Source organism: Vanacampus margaritifer, chromosome 1, assembly GCF_051991255.1.
Source record: "Vanacampus margaritifer isolate UIUO_Vmar chromosome 1, RoL_Vmar_1.0, whole genome shotgun sequence".
Taxonomy (NCBI): domain Eukaryota; kingdom Metazoa; phylum Chordata; class Actinopteri; order Syngnathiformes; family Syngnathidae; genus Vanacampus; species Vanacampus margaritifer.
The window spans coordinates 26,643,618-26,662,124 of NC_135432.1; the positions used below are offsets into that span (position 1 = coordinate 26,643,618).

Genomic DNA, 18,507 nt, shown 5'->3' on the forward strand with positions numbered 1-18,507 from the left:
TCCCTACTGCGAATGCACCTATGACATGCACGCACACACACATGCATGAGTACTTTATGCACCTGTTGGGCCTGATTTGTCTAAGTGGGGGACGACCATGTGCCAGAGGCTGCCATCAGAACTTGAGGCCTCATTTTGCATGTGCATTTGACCATGTCGTCCCTCTTTAGCACACCGGTATGTTATCCTCCTCTGCTTACACCTCCTCTTCGCTAAACATGATGACCACAGAGGAGAAAAATCGATTTTTCTTAAAAGAGAGAGTAGAGAATGTGTCATATGGTGTTGCTTGTCCAAGAATGTGTTCAAACAGCTTTGTGTCCTACTGCATCAACATGTACTTACTTGGACCAGAAGTCTAAAAACTGTGAATTGTATTAGAATTACAGATAGACAGAGAGGTGGGGTTGCCTTATGCCCTTGTCTGCCAATATTTGCGCGTGTAGCCTATAGTGTGAGTATGTAATTTCATGTCCAGTAAATCTGTCCATATGTGGGCTGGTCTGTTTACAGAAATATCTACAATCAACTGTCAACTTAGAGAGCGATGTGCGGATATTTAGTTGGCTTTCAATACTGTGGGACTCCACGATGCAAAATTTGGCTAGCGGAGCTCTTTCTATGTTACCAAGGCAACCTGCCTTCCAAGGGGAGCAACCCCTTTTGGTAGTTCTTGGCATTTCCTTCTAGCGCTAACACCATCCAATTGTAGAAATGTAATTCACATGCACAAGCAGGGGAAAAGATCCATGAATGTAATATTTATGGACACTTTGCCTCCTGACCTTAATCAATGAGTTTTTTTCCCTAAAGCACACAGTCCAAGTGTGTCAGTGTGTCAAATCAACATTATGTTGTGTCAAATCAACATTATGCTTCATTTAAGCATTTGTTTCTGGACCTGAACACAATAAATCCAAAGTCATTCATGTTGTAAGCTCCAACAAGCTGTGTTTTGAGGTAGTTGTGTGCATGATTAGTGATCATTGATGAACATGAGATGAGAAAGCAGTTTATGCTATGGCACTGGCAAAAATGACATACTTCCCGATCAGGATGTATCTGCTCCACTCCCCGTCTAAAAAAAATAAAAAATAAAAAATAATAAAAAAACATATATAAGAACTGTGGACGTGGTTAGGAACCACTATTGTCCATAAAGTACACCATTTATTTATTGACAATTTAAAACAGTATTTAATCTAAAGGCACTTTATATTATGGAGCAGAGCTACAGTAGAAGTGCAACCTTCACACATGTGACGATTGCATAGAAGAATCACCCTTTGACCAAACACTGAAGAGTACAATAAAACAAATCATAACAAGTGTGTTCTACATGGAGAACAGATATGCAACTTGACTACTTACTTAAGTATGTCTTGGTTGTTGCTGTTCCATTAAAGCCTTATACAAAGCAGTACTGTGTTTTAAATTGTCAAAACTAATCGAGACAGAGGAAGATATTTCTGCCATTTGGTGAACTTGGAAATTGTACTGATGATGATATTGAAAATTTAATTAAATTAAATTAAAAAACACCATACACCAGTACAGACCTATTCCTCCATGTACTGACTTGCTGTTAGCTCCTTCAATCATGATCAAAGATCAAATGTGTTCGAAATCACAAATGAAGCAATAATGAGAGTTCTGAGCAATCAGTTTAGTTTTAGTTTTTGAATGAATTTGCAGTTGAATGATGCCTCAATAATGTATTTTACTGTCTCATTAAAAATCCCATGTTTCTTCATTGACCTACAAGTTTTAACGAGGGTGAAAATGCATCAAAAGCAAGCACATGCACCAGGCTGAGGCCAAATTCACCAAGAGTGTGGGTGGGGCCCGAGACACTCCAGAGGTTCCATTCTGGAAATTCCAAAGGCGCGACCTTCCCGCTCTTATCAGTGACTTGTCAATTTGGAATGAAGAGCAGCTGGAAAATGTCAAGGAAAGCCTCTGTTACAACAACACATTCTTGCTCTGACTTACATGATTTGATCCCCCCCAAAAAAAAATTTAAAATGTGTTTTACTTTGACCTCTATTCCATATATTTTTCAAATCCCATTGATTCTTACTCTCTGGCCATATCTCAATATGCATTCTTGTCTGTACTTATGTCCCTGTGATCTCGTGAAACATCATCAGTCACGGCCCAACTACTGTTCCAATTGCAAGTACGCAAAAAGCCATAAGGGTCCAGCAAGAACGGACGGAAAGTGCATTGCCGCAACTGTGTACCACGTGATTGGACGTTATATAATTACTAGTAATAAAGAAGTATCATTTGAAATTGGGTTGTATCCAATTTAGGATTATATTGACAAAAAAAAAGGTTCTTGAAAGACACCGATGTGAGTTGCAGGTTTTTTTCTGATTCTACTGAAATTGTGGTACATCTATAAAAATTATATTTGAATGTGTGTGTATATAGTAAATCATATTTAATAGATATTAATATATTTATATATAATATTGTAAACTGCAGTTGTTAAACTAAGTTGTGTAAAAAAAAAAAAAGGAATAGGTTTTATGAAGATGTACTCTACATGTTAAATTATTTATTATTATTTACACTCATAAAAGGGGAGGAATACGTACAAACTTAAGGGTGGTGGAGGGCAGCAATGCACATGCCGTGCCTAGTCTGCCGGAAATGAAAGAAGAACAAACGTGATACTCCTCCGCTGCCATTCTTTCCTTGAAGTACGAAATGCATCTTGGGATATTTTCCCAGCCAAGCCTTCACCAAGCAACAACCGACGCATAAGCTAGCAAAAAAGAACGACATCCGGGAATTCCGTGTGGTCTTGGCTTATGCATACTTTCGATTGGAACAGTACTTGGGCCGCCATTGATGACGTCTCATAAAATCACAAGCACGTAAGTAAGGTTTTTAACCGATATATGTTGTACCAACACATTTCGAAACTTTGTAATGGTAGTCTAAATTCATTGAAAGCTATCATGCTATAAATGCGATGAATTACGGAAATACGCCAGCGAGATATGCGTGCTTGGGAAGTACGTTCTTGAGACTGGGCTTACTAAAACCCGACTCATTGCGTCACAAGAATGTACGGCATCTCTCTTCCCCTGTAGGTGGGAAAATTAAGACATTACAGCCGATCACCGATAAAATGCAAAATATCCCGATCCTGCTGTTTAATAAGCGCATATTTTCGAATTGATTTTAAGACAGTGGGCCTTCTTTATGGTGTCCCTTCTTCCGTTAAGGCCATTACATTACAGGAGGTACTCAGTTTGCAACAACAGAGTTCTAACTCAAATTTGGATCACACCATGGTATCCTTAACTTGTGCTAATTCCGCAGTCAATTCATAATTACATTAAATATGTGTATGGAAAACACTACGATGCCATCCCATTTACTTTCCGTCTTAACGGGTCCCAGGTGAGCTGGAGCCAATCCCAAATGATTTTGAGTGTGAGATGGATTACACCAGGCTTCCCCAATCCTGGTCCTCAAAGGCTGGAGGCCTGCAGGTTTCAGATATATCAGTCCTCGAAACACACCTGATTCAGCTCAACAGCAAGTTTCTGCAGAAGCCTGATAACGATCATCATCTTTAGAATCAGGTGTGTTGGAGGACAGAAATATCTAAAACCTGCAGGACTCCAGCCCTTGAGGACCAGTATTGGGGAAGCCTAGATTATGCCGTGGACTGGTCACTAACCAATTACTTTGTGACTATACTAAATTATAATTTGCAAGTATCTGTACTTGACTTGAATATTTATTGTTCTGATGAATTTTTATGTTTATGTTTGTGAACTTGAAAAGAGGGTCTCTGTAGCTTCTCATCCGTACTTTGTCGAAGTAGGCGTTTTTTTTTCCGTTTTTGTCAACTTTTTTTTCAACATCTGCACTTTGACTAACCTGGCAACAGCCAGATTGATATTGTGATTCATTCAAGGGAGTTCTCCACACAAATAATCTGGGACTGCTCCATGGTGATTTGCTCGGAAAAGGCGGAACATTCTGTCCAATACTTCGAGCTGATTGGACGATGCGGCATTGTGCAAGTTTGTTTTGACCAATCACAGCCACAGATGAAAATGTCTTGGTTCTCGTCTCTCGGAAAAAAAGCACAATCATCTACCAGCATTTACCAGCTAAAAAATGCACGAAGCGCCTCTCGCTTTTCAACATTCTTCCATGTTTGGTTTGTTTGTTTGCCCCGGCGTCGGCGCTTTCTGGTTTCGTTACAGTTCCATATCACGCCCCAAACACAATGACACTCTATGATTGGTGGTTCGGATCGGTGCAAATCAAGCAGCAGCATTAAAAAATAAAGCAAAAATAAATTTCACAGCTCTTTTTCTATAATATAATAATAAATATAATATTGATTAAACTTTTTCAATAATTAACTAATCGCACAATTTTCCATAATTAATCGCGATTAATCACATTTTCTGCTTCTTGCTACTGATATTTACTTGAGCAAAATCTTGGAATTAATGTAAAATCATCAAACAGAAAGTATATTTAGCATCAAAGACTATTCTAATAGCATTCTTTGATCCTTGAATATACGAAAATACAAAACAAAATGTTCAAAATGAACTCATCTTTAGTTTACAGGTTATCTGTTTATCTCACAGAAACAATTCTCAGAATTTCTGCCTTCCAGGTTTAGTTGTGCTCACAAGCAGCACACAGCAGAAGGGTTTTGTTTGCGAGGCCCCGTGGAGGGAACTTGAGCAGAGCATTTTGCTCTGAGATGATATACCAAAAACGTACAACTAATATGTTATTTGAATTTGGTTTTGTAAAGTGCACAAATTACTTGCGATTTCTCCAACAAGCATCTTGTACAACTGAAAGCAAAACAACCTATAATCGGTGTTTGTCCGTCTTCGCACCAGTGGCTAAGTTTGCCTGCAGTTTGTAGGCCGTAACAGGAAGTAAATAAAACTGTCAACTGAGTCAATTGAGTTTTTAACGCTTTAGCTCATTTAAATTAATCTCCAGAGTTACCGCTTGAATTTCGACAGCCCAATAAACGTGCCTAGTTAAATTTTTGATATAATTAATTAAAACATTAAAAAATATATATATATGTTTTACTTTTGAATATGAGTACTTGGAGTTGAATTTGTTTTACTATTTATTTATTTACTTTTACACAAATATATAGTGCTCACAACTCTTATTATTAGCTATGTTGTTGCTGATACGCTATACGGCAGGCCTGTGAAAGCTGTCACCTAAAGTGGAACTTGCTCACACAGCGCTCACACGCACGCACACGCACACGCACACACACGCGCGCACACACACACGCACAAGCATACGCACGCACGTACAAGTTGACGTTTCACCGTGGTGGTGAGATATCGGCTGCGGTGAAACATACAGAAAATACGAATTCCGTTTACGAGAAATAGGAAGTAGGCGCCCACAGAATCAGATAGTGAAACTGCTCTGGATGGAAGTGATAAAGGGGTTTCTTTCTCATGCTTCCCCCATCTCTCTTTCAGCCAGTCCACTGATGAATTAAGTTGAATTAAATAAATGATGTTGTCATACATGCACAGCATATCAATGAGAAAATCAATGAGAAAACGCCAAACCACTGCCAATGTCAAACCTCAAGGAAACAATTTACTGTGTTAGAGCGCCACTTGCTGGTTAAAGTAGCATAAACGTGTATGATTGTTTAATCGTATTAGGGCAGGATGCTATAGTGGCAAGCATGTTTTGAAGTTTGGGGTTCAGATCTTGGCTCCGGTCTTCCTGTGTGTCTTTTGTTGTGTGCAAGTTCTCCCCATGCTTGTGTGGTTTTCTCCGAGTACTCCAGCTTTCCTCAGACATTCCAAAAATGTTAATAATTAAAGACTCTCACTCTTCATTGTCCATAGGTGTGTTCACTGTGATTATTTGGAGACCACAGGTGATACTCACACACTACTGCTTAACCCTAACCCGAAGTAGAAGTATAAATACTTGTGTAAGAACAAAAAAAGACTGCTAAAAGTAACAAACTAGTGTTTGACAAGATATGTCTTTTAAACACACACACACACACACACACAATCAAATTATACATACAAGATAGGAAAAGTGCAGGGGCAACTTAACTTATGCACTGCAAAATTACAAAGTAGTAAACTGCATGTAAGCGTACGTAACAAAAAAAACCTTTAAAAAAGTTTATTTCATCTCTCGAGTCCCATGATATTTGAATATACTATATTTTATAAATATAAGCACAATGTTGTAGGTGTATGTTTGTCTTTTTTAATGCCTAGCAGACAATGTAAACAACCTATAGCTGAATATGTATTCTTTTGTTTATTATATTTATTTCTATTGTTAAAACGTGCGTGTGTGTGTGTGTGCGTGTATGTATGCGTGTGTGAGAAGTGCGTGTGACTGCATCTTTCTTTAAAAACACACCCCTCTGTCATTACTTAAAGCATGAACTTGCAACAATAACAAAAACAATGGGTCGAAATAAACACAATATGAAGAAAAAGGAAGAAGCGTGTGAAAGCGGTGTGACCTTTAAATAAGGTCAGCAAACTTCTTCTTTCCTGGAAGAGTCGAAAGTGCTCACGTCTCACTTCTAAAGTAACCGTCCTGCTGTTTTGAACGCATCTGTTTGATCTACAAATATAAGCGCAAACAAGCTTGCAAACCATACATGTCCTCTCGACAGCCCTTCCGACCGCCACCAAACATTCACATCATTCACACCCCATTGTGAGCAGCACTGGAGGCAATGTGTGTGAAGTGTCTTGAACAAGGACTAAGAGAAAATAATGCTTGTTTTTAAAATGCCAAATAAGTCTGGAGTACCCCCCTAAAAAAAAAAAAAAATTCTCTTGTCCCACCTCCCTAATGACCAAACCGAATCTCAAATAAAACAGTTAAAATGACATTTATTTATTTATTTATTTTGTAAGCCGTTTGGTAACGCTGTTGCCATAACCTTTTTAGCATGGTAGAAGAAGAAGAAGAAGAAGAAGAAGAAAGAAGAAGAAGAAGATTTTTTTATTTTATTTTGAAAATATACATTTATTTGCCGCTCTTATTTACATTCTTTACCTAACACACAGCTGGCAAGAGCAATTCAATAAATAGATTTTAAAAAAAAAATGCTTTCACATCAGAACATCACTAAAACACAGCGCCTCTTCATTCACGTCGCACAGTGCAAGAAGAAGAAGAAGAAAGCAGTGAGTGAATCGCACGATGTGCTGGACTTGACATCGTCAAACAGAATCCAAAACCATGGGTAGAGTAAAGGCATGTGCTCGCTTTTTATTTTTCACATTTTATAGCATAGGTACCTCATGTAACCCTGTTATGCATATGATCACCGCTGTACTTACTATGGAGGAATATATAGCAGAAAATCAGAAGAGTGATGGTTTCTTTTACCAGAATGTTGAAGCCTAATTCTAGAATAACTCACGGGTTTAAGTAGAAAATGTGTTTGGCTTTGATTTGTTGACGATCCACTAGGTGGCAGCATTTTACCTGTCTCTAGTCCACGTTGCTTTGTGGCAGATTTTGACATGTGCAATTATGCAGTGCACACACAGGGCACCGTTAATCGTAGCGCAGCAATACGCTCTAAAATAAAAAAATAATATTACAAAAATGTGAAATGTTTTTTTTTGGTATGGTATGTAATGTAAATCACCACCTTGTGGAGTGGGGCAATGCAGGATGAGTTTAAAGGACTTTGGGGAATGATGGGAAATTTAATTTCCACTTAGGGTAATGATGGAGAGGAAAAGATGCAGGTATAAAAACAACTTAATCGCCAATGACTTTAGTATTCTTTTAGGTTATGAAGATGGTCTGGTCCAAATTGAAATAGGTGATAACCTCTCATGTAACATTTATAATCATAGTGCTTTATGACTCCCTGTAGTAATGCCTCTTTTATCAGTTTCTCGGTGATTTAGGAGCCAAGCAACTCAAATGACTTGATATTAAACATTTACAGCACTACATTGACTTGAGATGGACAACTCTATTAAAACAAATGCTGTCACTCTGAAGTAGAAGCTCAGCGTTACACCACATCTCGCAGCCTGTCCTCAGTCACTCCATCAACACTCCTACTGGCGTAAACTTCATGCCTCCCCTTCCAGCTTCTACTTTAAGGCCCGTCTTGTTGGGTGCTGCACGTATGCATTTCATCAGCGGCATCCTGTAGTACGTGACATACTTAGTGAGCTCAGTTTACTGTTTATCATAGCTTACAACTGTAATTATCGCTTCAGTTCAGCTGTGTTGAGACACATCGTCATGGTGATGCATCTCAATGTGGATGTGTACACTTCACAGTTTGAGCCCAACCTGGAATATAGCCACAGTACGAGCTACCTCAAACCTCTTAATGGTGGTACTTAACATGCCACTGTGGAGCCAGTTTCAATTATTTCTACCTATGTAGACTACTGTCTACATGTTTAAGAATATATTTGGCTTTGTGTTTGTTACTGTACAAACAAAACAACAAAAACTTGTTATTTGTTGGTGTGTGTGTTTTAAAGATATTGTGTGGAAAACTAAACACCCATTGTTTGTGAGTCTGATTATAGATTTGCTACAACAACAACAATGTTTATCACAAAATGGATTTTTGTAAATGCATCTAATATATACAACTTGTCTTTACCTATATACTTTATATGTTCACTAGGGGTGTTAGAATAAATCGATTCGGCAATATATCGCGATATTGCAGCGCGCAATTCTCGAATCGATTCGATATGCAGCTGGATCGATTTTTTATTTTATTTTATGGGAATATTCAACAAAACGTCTTACTTAGGGTTAGGATTCACACATTAAGCATGGAAGAATGTTATGTTAATGGACTTTAAGCCTTAATATTTTATTAGACAGACTGCAACCTGTTTGTTAAATGCAAAATAAATACATTTTCAGATAAATAAATACATTTTCATACAAATCTTACAATGTACATGTACAAGTTTACTGATTAGTATTTTCTAAATTTGAGTAAGAATAAAAATCGCAATGATCAATTTATAGATTCATATCGGGATTGATCGAATCGTGACCTATGAATCGTGATACGAATCGAATCGCCAGGTACTAGGCAATTCACACCCCTAATGTTCACGTACTGTGTCAAGAAATCGGAGAAAACCAGAGAATACCAGCAAATCAGCATCTACACTGTTAGTCTGAGCATCCAACAAAACTCAATGCAGCTCTTCCTACATAACAGATTTACTTAATGGGGGGACAAGCCAGAGACTCTTTTCAAAATGTACTGTATTTAAGCATTCTAATAGACAATTATTTTTTTACATGTCCTCTTAAATGTCATAAAAATGTTCTGTTAAATAACCATTTCAAAATTGGTTTAATGGAACAGGACTTTGTAATAATAACAGCTTGTTTGTTTCTGGTGTGGTCTACATCATTGGTTGACCAGACAGGACACCTTTGATTTTGTATTAGCAATGCAATCAGTGTGACTGGTTTTACCACTTTGGCTTGAAATTACATCACATTTTACACCTCAAGGGAAGTGTTCCTTAGGCATAAAGAATTTACAGAATTTATCAGTGCAAAAATCACACCACATACTCTATGCCAATTATTTACTCGCTGCATGCAAAGTTCATAAATGTGCATGCAACAATGTGTGTATATGTGCGCGGACTGTGACGAGGCAGCTGGTCACGTCCAAGTACTTTATTCTGAGACTCATTGCTGGTGCTAAATGGGCCTTTCCTTTCACAGCAGGTGCTTTTGCTAAGTGCATCCAAACGTGCCCCCATTTTACTCTGTGACAGGTGAACAATGTCACCTTTGTACAGTGGGTGAAACCATTCACACACTCTAAACACACAATCCCACTCTAAAGCGCATTGAAGTGTCTAGAGAACTAAACAAAATGTCAAAACATCATGTAGAGACAATTAGTACACACACAAAGTACAACCTCAAACTACTAATGGCCAGGATGGGGCTGAGTGCAGCTGTCGGGTTTGGATGTGTGATAAGCTGGACAGTTTTGGAGATGATGACACAACATTAAAGTTCAAGCCCTGTGCACAATGTCGTATGTCATTCACCCTCCTGCCCATGTGTTCAGTCCCAAATGTGAACAACGCACTCGGCAGTGTCATGTCAAAGTTCAATTTATTTTTGTTGTCAAATGATGCCTTAAATCTGCTGGAATTATTCTCAAACAAAATGACACAAAACCGGTGAGGGAGCCGAGTTTTAAAGCTTTTTCATCAAGTATAATGATGAGTAAATGAACTAGCCAAAGTCAACTTAAACTTAATGCTGCTTTGTAAATAATGTTTAACGTAGAAATAATGGAAATATAGAAATAAAGTGTTCCAGGGTCGAATTGTCACCAACCTTTAACTCATTCACTGCCATTGACGGTTATAGACGTCAAATATATCATTAAAATATAATTTTAACTTTTTCTATTGGTTTAAAAAAAATTCACTTTTGTTAACAAGAATATGAAAACCTAGATTTTTTTTTATTGTACATTTAGAACAGATATAAAATGTGTGATTAATCGTGAGTTAACTCGTGAAGTCATGCAATTATTTACGATTAAAAAATGTAATCCCGACGCTCCTAATTTTTAATAATCTTTTCTTCTTCTTTTTTATCGTGTCAGGCAATTAATTTTTTATTGTTATTAATCGCATGACTTCAATTGTTAACTCACAATTATTCATAATTTTTTTATCCGTTTCTAAACGTACAATAAAAAAAAATCTAGGTTTTCATACTCTTGTTAAAAAAGGGGGAAAACATTTTAAACTAATAGAAATAGTTCAAATGAATATTTGACGTCAATAGCCGTCAATGGCAGTGAATGAGTTAATTATAATTAATCGCATGACTTCAATAGTTAACTTGCGAGTAATCGCAAATGTTATATCTGTTCTAAATGTACAATAAAAAAAAAATGTTTCTAGGTTTTCATACTATTGTTAAAAAAAGTGGAAACAATGTTAAACAGAAAATAAAAATAGTTCAAATGAATTTTTTACGTCTGTAGCCGTCAATGGCAGCGAATGAGTTAATAACTGCACAAGTTATAAGAAGCATTTTAACATTCTTAACTGTCACACAAGTGTAATAAGTTGTTAGCAAATGCTAATGATAAAACCTAAAAATGGCTTAATTGTTATATCATGAAGCAAAATGTAAAAATGAGGGCAAAATTGTTAAATGTTGACTCTTTGTGAATGTTGAATTGCTTTTCAATTGCGTCACACTCAATTGAAAACGCAGCCAAACGTATCCCTGAACCGCCCGTCGCTGTCCTATGAGAGCCAGAGAGGGGAAAGCACCAGCAGACAGTATCTGTTTCTTTGTGTCGTCAAGTCCTCTTCATGTTGATGCCTGTGTGCCAAGAATAGAAACCAGGGGTCACAGTGTTGAGTGGCTTTACACAAAATGTTACACACTCACATACACATGAGAATAGACAAGAAAGCCCCATTAGGCTGCGCCCAGGTTGTAAGAAGCAACCTGGGGGGCTTCGTTTGTGCTGTCGCACTAGGGGGTTATGTATTTATGGCTATGAGAGCAAATTCCCATGGCCTCTACATAACAAGTGTAATACCCTAAATCTGGGATAGGGAACCCTGGTCCTCGAGAGCCACTGTCCTGCCTGTTTTCCATGGCTCTCTCCTCAAACACAGCTGACTCAACTGATCAGTTAATCAGCAAGCTCTGTAGAAGCCTGATGACGAGCTTGTTCATCAATCAGGTGTGTTGTTGGAGGGAGACGTGGAAAATAGGCAAGACAGCGACTCTCGAGCACCAGTGTTTCCTATCCCTGCCCTAAATGAACTTAAACTCAACATTTAACATTTAAATTGTATTTTGAGGTGACGATAAAATGGCATTGATTGATTGATTGATTGATTTATTGATTGGATTCAAATCAAATTTAAAAACTGAATCGTGATTTTTTTTCACAAACTTTTTGCAACCTGGAGAATAATCTTTTTATTTTAAGTTGACATTCCATAATCCTACAGTAATATCAAACTAAATTAATAAATTCAATAAAAGACCGGCATTGTAATTTAAACAGTTCAATGTAAAGATGGTACATTTATCAGTTGAATAGAAAAAGGCCCACACAATTTGATGTATACTGAATGAATGAAACATCACTCTTGTCATGTTTACAGATAGCAACAACAATGACACATGTTTTATTTGAACTCATTCACTGCCATTGACGGCTATCAACGGCCAAAATTCATTTAAACTATTTCTATTAGTATAATTTTTTTTTCCACTTTCGCTAACAAGAGTATGAAAACCTAGAGAAAAAAAATATTGTAAATTTAGAATAGATATAAAATTTGTGATTAATCATTAATTAACTAGTGAAGTCATGTGATTAATTACAATTAAAAATTGTAATCGCCTGACGGGCCTAATTAAAAAAAAAGTAAACTAAGGGCCGTTTAATCGTAATTAATCGCATGATAATTTTATATCTCTTATAAATGTACAGTAAAAAAAAAAAAAGGTTTTCATAGAAAATGAAATGAAAAATGTTGAACTAATAGAAATAGTTCACATGAATTTTGGACGTCTATAGTCGTCAATGGCAGTGAATGAGTTAATAATTCATACTTGATGTATGCAAAATGAATGAAAAAGCCCCTAATACATGTTTTTGTCACTTTATGCAAATTAAAGCTGATTTGTAATCTAAACCCACAAATGCATGCATGAAGCTGTTTAAGCATAAATTAAAAAGATACACTGTATTGGCCAATACCCATTTGCATATTCATACATCCTATTTGTAGGTTAGAAGAGCTCATAAAGAAAATGAGCAATGGCTTTCACTCACTGCATAGTGCATACATGAAAACATATTTTCTAAGAGCGTGCATGTGTGTGTGCGTGTGTGTGTTTGTTCTTGAGTGCACTTTAAAGTGTGGGTTTATAATCAGCTGTCAAAGCGCGCAATGTTCTGATTGTAGCCATTGAGAGTTGAGCTATGTGCTGGGCAGGGAAAAGCTCTCAGGTCCCCTCGGCATGTTCATCCAAGCAGCGGCAGTGGATGTGAACAACATACTGTATTGACACCATCTGCTTCGCTGCACTCTCCACTGCAAGCTGTTTGAAGTGTTCTGTCTAAGGTAAGACTTCAATGGAAATATATTGTTAAGCTCATAGTAGTTCACAGAAATGTCTTTCTTTTTTAATCGTTGTGATTATGTTGTTCTAATGTGTTATTTACACTGATCAAACTAAAGTTTATTATACAAGCATATGTGGGTTAAATGTTTTAGGCAATTTTAGAACACATTTGTTTATATTTGTTGTTAAAAAAAAAAAGAAATTATTGCATGGCAGGTTGGGTACATGCTCTCGAGGCTGCATATGGCCCATGGGCTGTAGTTGCCCCAGACCTGCGATGATGTAGCGACTAATTAATTAATTCACTGCCATACTGTAAATTCATTTGAACTATTTCTATTAGTTTAACGTTTTTTTCTACTTTTGTTAACAAGATTAAGAAAACCTAGATTTTTTTTTTATTGTAAATTTAGAATAGATATAAAAATTGTGATTAATCGTGAGTTAACTAGTGAAGTCATGTGATTAATTTAAATTTTAAAAATGTAATCATCTGACGCCCCTAATTTTTAATAATATATTTTTTTTAATCTTTTTTTTAAGAATAAAAGATTATTAAAAAATTAGGGGCGTCAGGCAATTAATATTAGTAATCGTGATTAATCGCATGACTTCACTAGTTAACTCACGATTAATCACAAATGTTATATCTGTTCGAAGTGTACAATTTTTTTCTAGGTTTTCATACTCTGTTAACAAAAGTAAAAAAAATGTTAAACTAATAAAAATAGTTAAAATTATTTTTGACGTCTATAGCCGTCAATGGCAGTGAATTGTCTGTTTTATCACCACTGTTAGTATGATAAACCCACTAAAAGCAAAAAAAAACAAGCAAATGTGTTGACAATTGTCCTGACTTTTTGTGTTTCTTGAAATTTTAGGTCAAATCACAAATTATGTTTAGTATAAAAATTAATTATATTTTGGGTTACAGTGTTCCCTCGTTCATCACTGGGGTTGCATTCCAAAAAATAAAAAATACACGCAATAGGTGAAATCCCCCGAAGTAGTAGAGCAACGGCCTTTAGGGAAAGTCAAATTCCCCTCCCCTGGCTGATCACGATGATTCAAATGTTGCTGATATTGGTATATCTGTCAAAACCCTGAAAAATGATACGAGAGTTTTTTTCTTTGTTTTCCTTAATATCATGAGTAGGTTCGAGATGATTGAGTTGGGCCTGGCTGACGGCAGCCTGATCGATGAGTTGATGGTGTTAACGTCTCAGAGCCTCAACCAACTGGAGATCCAAGAACACTTCAACGTCATCAAGGAGATCGGCCGGGGAAAATATGGCAAAGTGCTGCTGGTCACACATCGCTTCAGGGGTACGACTTTGTTCTTGCTTACCATAATGTCAAATACATTAGTATGTTAATATTAGGGCCGGGACAATTCACTTCTGTCATGATCCAATCCGGATGCCGATACCTTGGTGGCAATCTGATACGTATTGCGTAAAGGTATAAACCTGAAAATGTGTATTTAAAAAGGGGATCATCCTGCCAGGATGGCCCATTTTTCACTCATAAACTCACTGTTTGATTTTTAATCAGAAAAGTCATATTAGCATGCATTTTCAATGTCATCCATGTGTTTTGGAAATTCGGGGGGACAAATGTGAATTGCATGACACGTTGATCATCAACACTTGGAAGTTGTAAAGCACCTGTCTTGTTCTGAGCGTCGCTTCCCCATCGAAGCTGAGGCTGTCGCAGGCCGCTTCGACCTCCGTTCCTCCAATGAACGAGCGCTGGCCCGGCCCGCGGGGCACCACGCGGCTGCCGGTGGACATTATATTCCCCTGCGCACAACAGCCCGCAGCCCAAGTCGCGGCCCTGGGGCTCGGCCGAGGGGGGCCACCTTGAAACTTGGATGAGGCGGTGGCGGATCCCTCCCACCGCCGACTCCTCGCCTCTGACCTGAGATCAGACAAGACGACCTGCTGAATTTAAGCACATTAGCCTACTAAGAGGAGAGGAAAAGAAAATAACCAGTAGCGGTAGCGGCGAGTGAAGAGGGAAAGCGCCGTTCATCTTTGGTTGTTCCCGGTCTAAGGCGAACATAATAACATTTTAAATAAAAGTTCCTAAAATAAAAATAAATGAATAAACAACTGTTAATATTATGATGTTTAAAAAAAATCTGTATACATTTCAATGACGTAGGCACCAGTAGAAGTCACGTCAAGTGCATTTATATTATAGCCCACTATTACAATCACTAAAGACTTTCAAAGGCCCTTACAGACCCAAAGTTCACAATCCCCAGGTTATAAGGTCATCCGTGCAAGGAAAAACTCCATTGGGATTGGAAGAAACATCGAGGGATCACAGATGGAAGAATCCCGCTTCCAATGATGTTGTTGGGGGCAACAGTAATCCCGTCATTGTTAAATCATGAATACTATACAATGTTTTAACAATATGAGGGTGCATTTGGTGAAATGAAGCGTCACAGATAGGTTCTACTCAAGTCCTGTTGCAGTCACTGTCACTGTGAATTTTTTTCCAAGTCCAACCCAGACCTTTTTCATAAGTGCTTAAAAATCAGATATGCATCATCAAAAGGCGACAAACTGTTTGGAAACATAAAAACGACGGTGTGAAAGGAAAGGAGAAGAAAACCTTCAGTGGCAAAATGAAGATGCTTTTGTTGCATGCCATATTTAGTTTAACGAAATGCAAGAATGTAAAAATAAGGTTTGAACATTTCTACAGAGGTAGCTGATCTAATTTCAAGTGAAGTACAGTACAAATACATTCCAATTGGTCTTGTTGCCTTTTGTTATTGACGAACTCGCAAGCAATTAGAATAAAAGTACATTTTACTTTGAGGACATATTATTTATTTATTATGCTGCGCAGGAACTCCCATGGCTTTGAAAGTGATGCCAAAAACCTCAACTAAGCTGCAGGGATTCCTGCGAGAGTACTGCATCTCCTTACATCTGTCCTGCCACCCCTGCATCGTGGGCCTCTTTGGCATCGCCTTTCAGTCTAGTGAGCACTACTGCTTCGCCCAGGAGCTCGTCATCGGGAGGGACCTGTTCGCTGTCATTCAGCCCAAGGTAACCGCACACAAAATTGGGACACAGAAGTAGGTTTGTTTTTTTAAATCATGGATCGGTTTCAGGTGGGCATCCCCGAGTCAGCTGCTAAACGTTGCGTGGTCCAGATTGCTAGTGCTCTGGAGTTCATCCACAGCCACGGCCTGGTCCATCGAGATATCAAGCCCGAGAACATCCTTCTGCTGGATCATGACTGCTGCCAAGTCAAGCTGGCAGACTTTGGCCTGGCTCAGAAGAGGGGCACTCTGATCACTTTCATCACAGGGACTCTGCCTTACATGGCCCCTGAGCTTTGCAACGTTGCTCTCCTGGAGGGACAGAAAGAAGTCACTGCTCCTCCACTCAGTGTGGAGCCAAGTCTGGACACTTGGGCCTTTGGGGTGCTTATATTCTGCATCCTGACGGGCTACTTTCCTTGGGAGCGTTGCACAGACTCGGACGACTGCTACCAAGAGTTTGTTGACTGGTCGAGATTTGGAGACGCCAATAACGAGGAGGACAATCCTCAATTGTGGAAGAGGTTCACTCCAGAAGCCATGGAGTTGTTCAGTAAGCTCCTGGTTGTGGATGCAGAAAAGAGATGCGCCGAAGGGGTGGTGAGAGAATATGTCAGCGAGGCCTGGCTTAGGAAGAATCAAGGGACGGAGCAGCACGAGACATTAGAAAAAGACAAAGAATAATTGTGGACATACAGAGATCACCAATACAAATTTGATTTGCAGCAAACAACCAAAGCTTTTGAATTTCAGTCGATAAACTGGTCGGAAAAACATCTATACAGTGTACAGAAATATATGTTGTGACTGGTGAAATGATTGTCTCAGCAGGTTTTAACCAACGGACGACATACATTAAGTTGCAGCCATTGAATTGAATGTACATTATCATTTAAATATGGTTCAGTTCTTATTTGTATTATATTATTTTTTATTTCATTTAACATGACAAATGTCCAAAAACAACTTTGTTTTTCCCATTTGAAAGTGTACTGTGTGTGCTTTTAATGTCATATGAAGGGAAGCCGGCCAGAAATGTATCACAAGTGTAATAAATAAGCAGGCCAAAGCCCTGAAGTATGCAAATGTTCTTTTGCTGTCTTCTGTTTACTTAACGACAGCCTGGCGCACTATTGCGCTCTATGGTTGCGATGTGCATGAGCAAACGCGTTAGCATTGCATGTGCGCACGTGTGGCGACAAGGTCACCTCGCTGGGTGAAAATCTTTTTACTATATCAAGTGAACACAACATGACGTTTTCTCCGGGCTTTGGAATGTTATTTGCATAAATTTGAGCACATTAATAGACGCAAACTACCATGTAAGGTTACAATTCAGGGCTAAGCCTCTTGTAACAGAGTTTTAATTGAACTCTTCTCAAACTGTATACCAGTCTGGATTTTGTGGTGCCAGAATTGTGAGTGGTATTACCAAAGACAAGTTCCAGGAAAATAAACATTAAATGTACCAGAACCAACAAGCCACGTATTTCCTTTCCAATGTCAGTGTAAATGCTTTTAAAAATACACAGAGAAGTTCAAACGATAGCATCTCCCCAACAATGACTGGCTATCTCCCTCCTAAATCATGCAAATTTTATGACTGTAATCAGAAATAGGAATTCTAGGAACTGGGAGTGAATTGAGGAACCGGAATCAGAAACAGAAATTCATGCCCACAGTATTAATAGTAAATTTACAACTTTAACAATTACAAATAGGTGCATGAGCATGAAATCACAAACTAATCAAACTGAATCTATCAATGAATGTTTAATTTACTTTTTTTTTGCTCATGTCATTGATCATTTATGCGTATAGTTTATACTATCTTTTTTTTCTTCTTTTTTTCTGGAGAGCTCAGTATTGTTCATTCGGTAATTTTAATGTCATCATCATTGCTCTCTTTTTTTTTCTTTTCTTTTTCTTTTTCTTTTTCTTTTTGTATGTGGGTGAGTATGTGTATATGCGTGTGTGCGTGCGTGCGTGCGAGTGTGTGTGTATTCATTAGTTCACCTAAAACCTATTAAAAAATCCCATACCGTTCACCTAAACCGAACACTTCCAGCCAGAGTCGTGAGGCCGTCAGGAGACCCGAGGAAGGACCAAAGAAAAGAAAGGAAAGTGAAATCCAGCACCGAGCAGACACCACCCACCAGGCCACTAGTTTATACTATCTTTTTATGAAAAAAATCAGACAGCAGCAAATACACAGCGGGTGTCCAATGACATAACTCAATATAACCTATACTGTATATGGCTACACT

At 38.0% G+C, this 18,507-nt stretch overlaps 1 protein-coding gene across 3 annotated transcripts; it reads left to right on the top strand.

Annotated features, from left to right (window-relative positions):
- Positions 1-7,086: 7,086 nt before the first annotated feature.
- Positions 7,087-17,618, top strand: LOC144041199 (serine/threonine-protein kinase SBK1). 3 transcript variants are annotated; one of them, XM_077555275.1, is made up of 5 exons: positions 7,087-7,270; positions 13,047-13,175; positions 14,333-14,502; positions 16,042-16,244; positions 16,310-17,618. In XM_077555275.1, the coding sequence occupies exons 3-5, from the start codon at positions 14,340-14,342 to the stop codon at positions 16,922-16,924; spliced, it is 981 nt and encodes a 326-aa protein (XP_077411401.1). In that variant the 5' UTR covers positions 7,087-7,270; positions 13,047-13,175; positions 14,333-14,339; the 3' UTR covers positions 16,925-17,618. The 3 variants fall into 3 exon arrangements, with proteins under 3 accessions (XP_077411401.1, XP_077411399.1, XP_077411398.1); XM_077555273.1 differs by lacking the exon at positions 7,087-7,270 and having other exon boundaries at positions 10,529-13,175; XM_077555272.1 differs by lacking the exons at positions 7,087-7,270; positions 13,047-13,175 and having other exon boundaries at positions 13,847-14,502.
- The last annotated feature ends 889 nt before the right edge of the window (positions 17,619-18,507 follow it).

Excerpts from the sequence above, each read along its gene's own strand:
- LOC144041199 (XM_077555272.1), top strand. The coding sequence starts at position 14,325 with ATGAGTAGGTTCGAGATGATTGAGTTGGGCCTGGCTGACGGCAGCCTG. Across the intron at positions 14,503-16,041 it reads GGTCACACATCGCTTCAGGG|GAACTCCCATGGCTTTGAAA; the intron begins GTACGACTTTGT and ends TATGCTGCGCAG. Across the intron at positions 16,245-16,309 it reads TCGCTGTCATTCAGCCCAAG|GTGGGCATCCCCGAGTCAGC; the intron begins GTAACCGCACAC and ends GATCGGTTTCAG.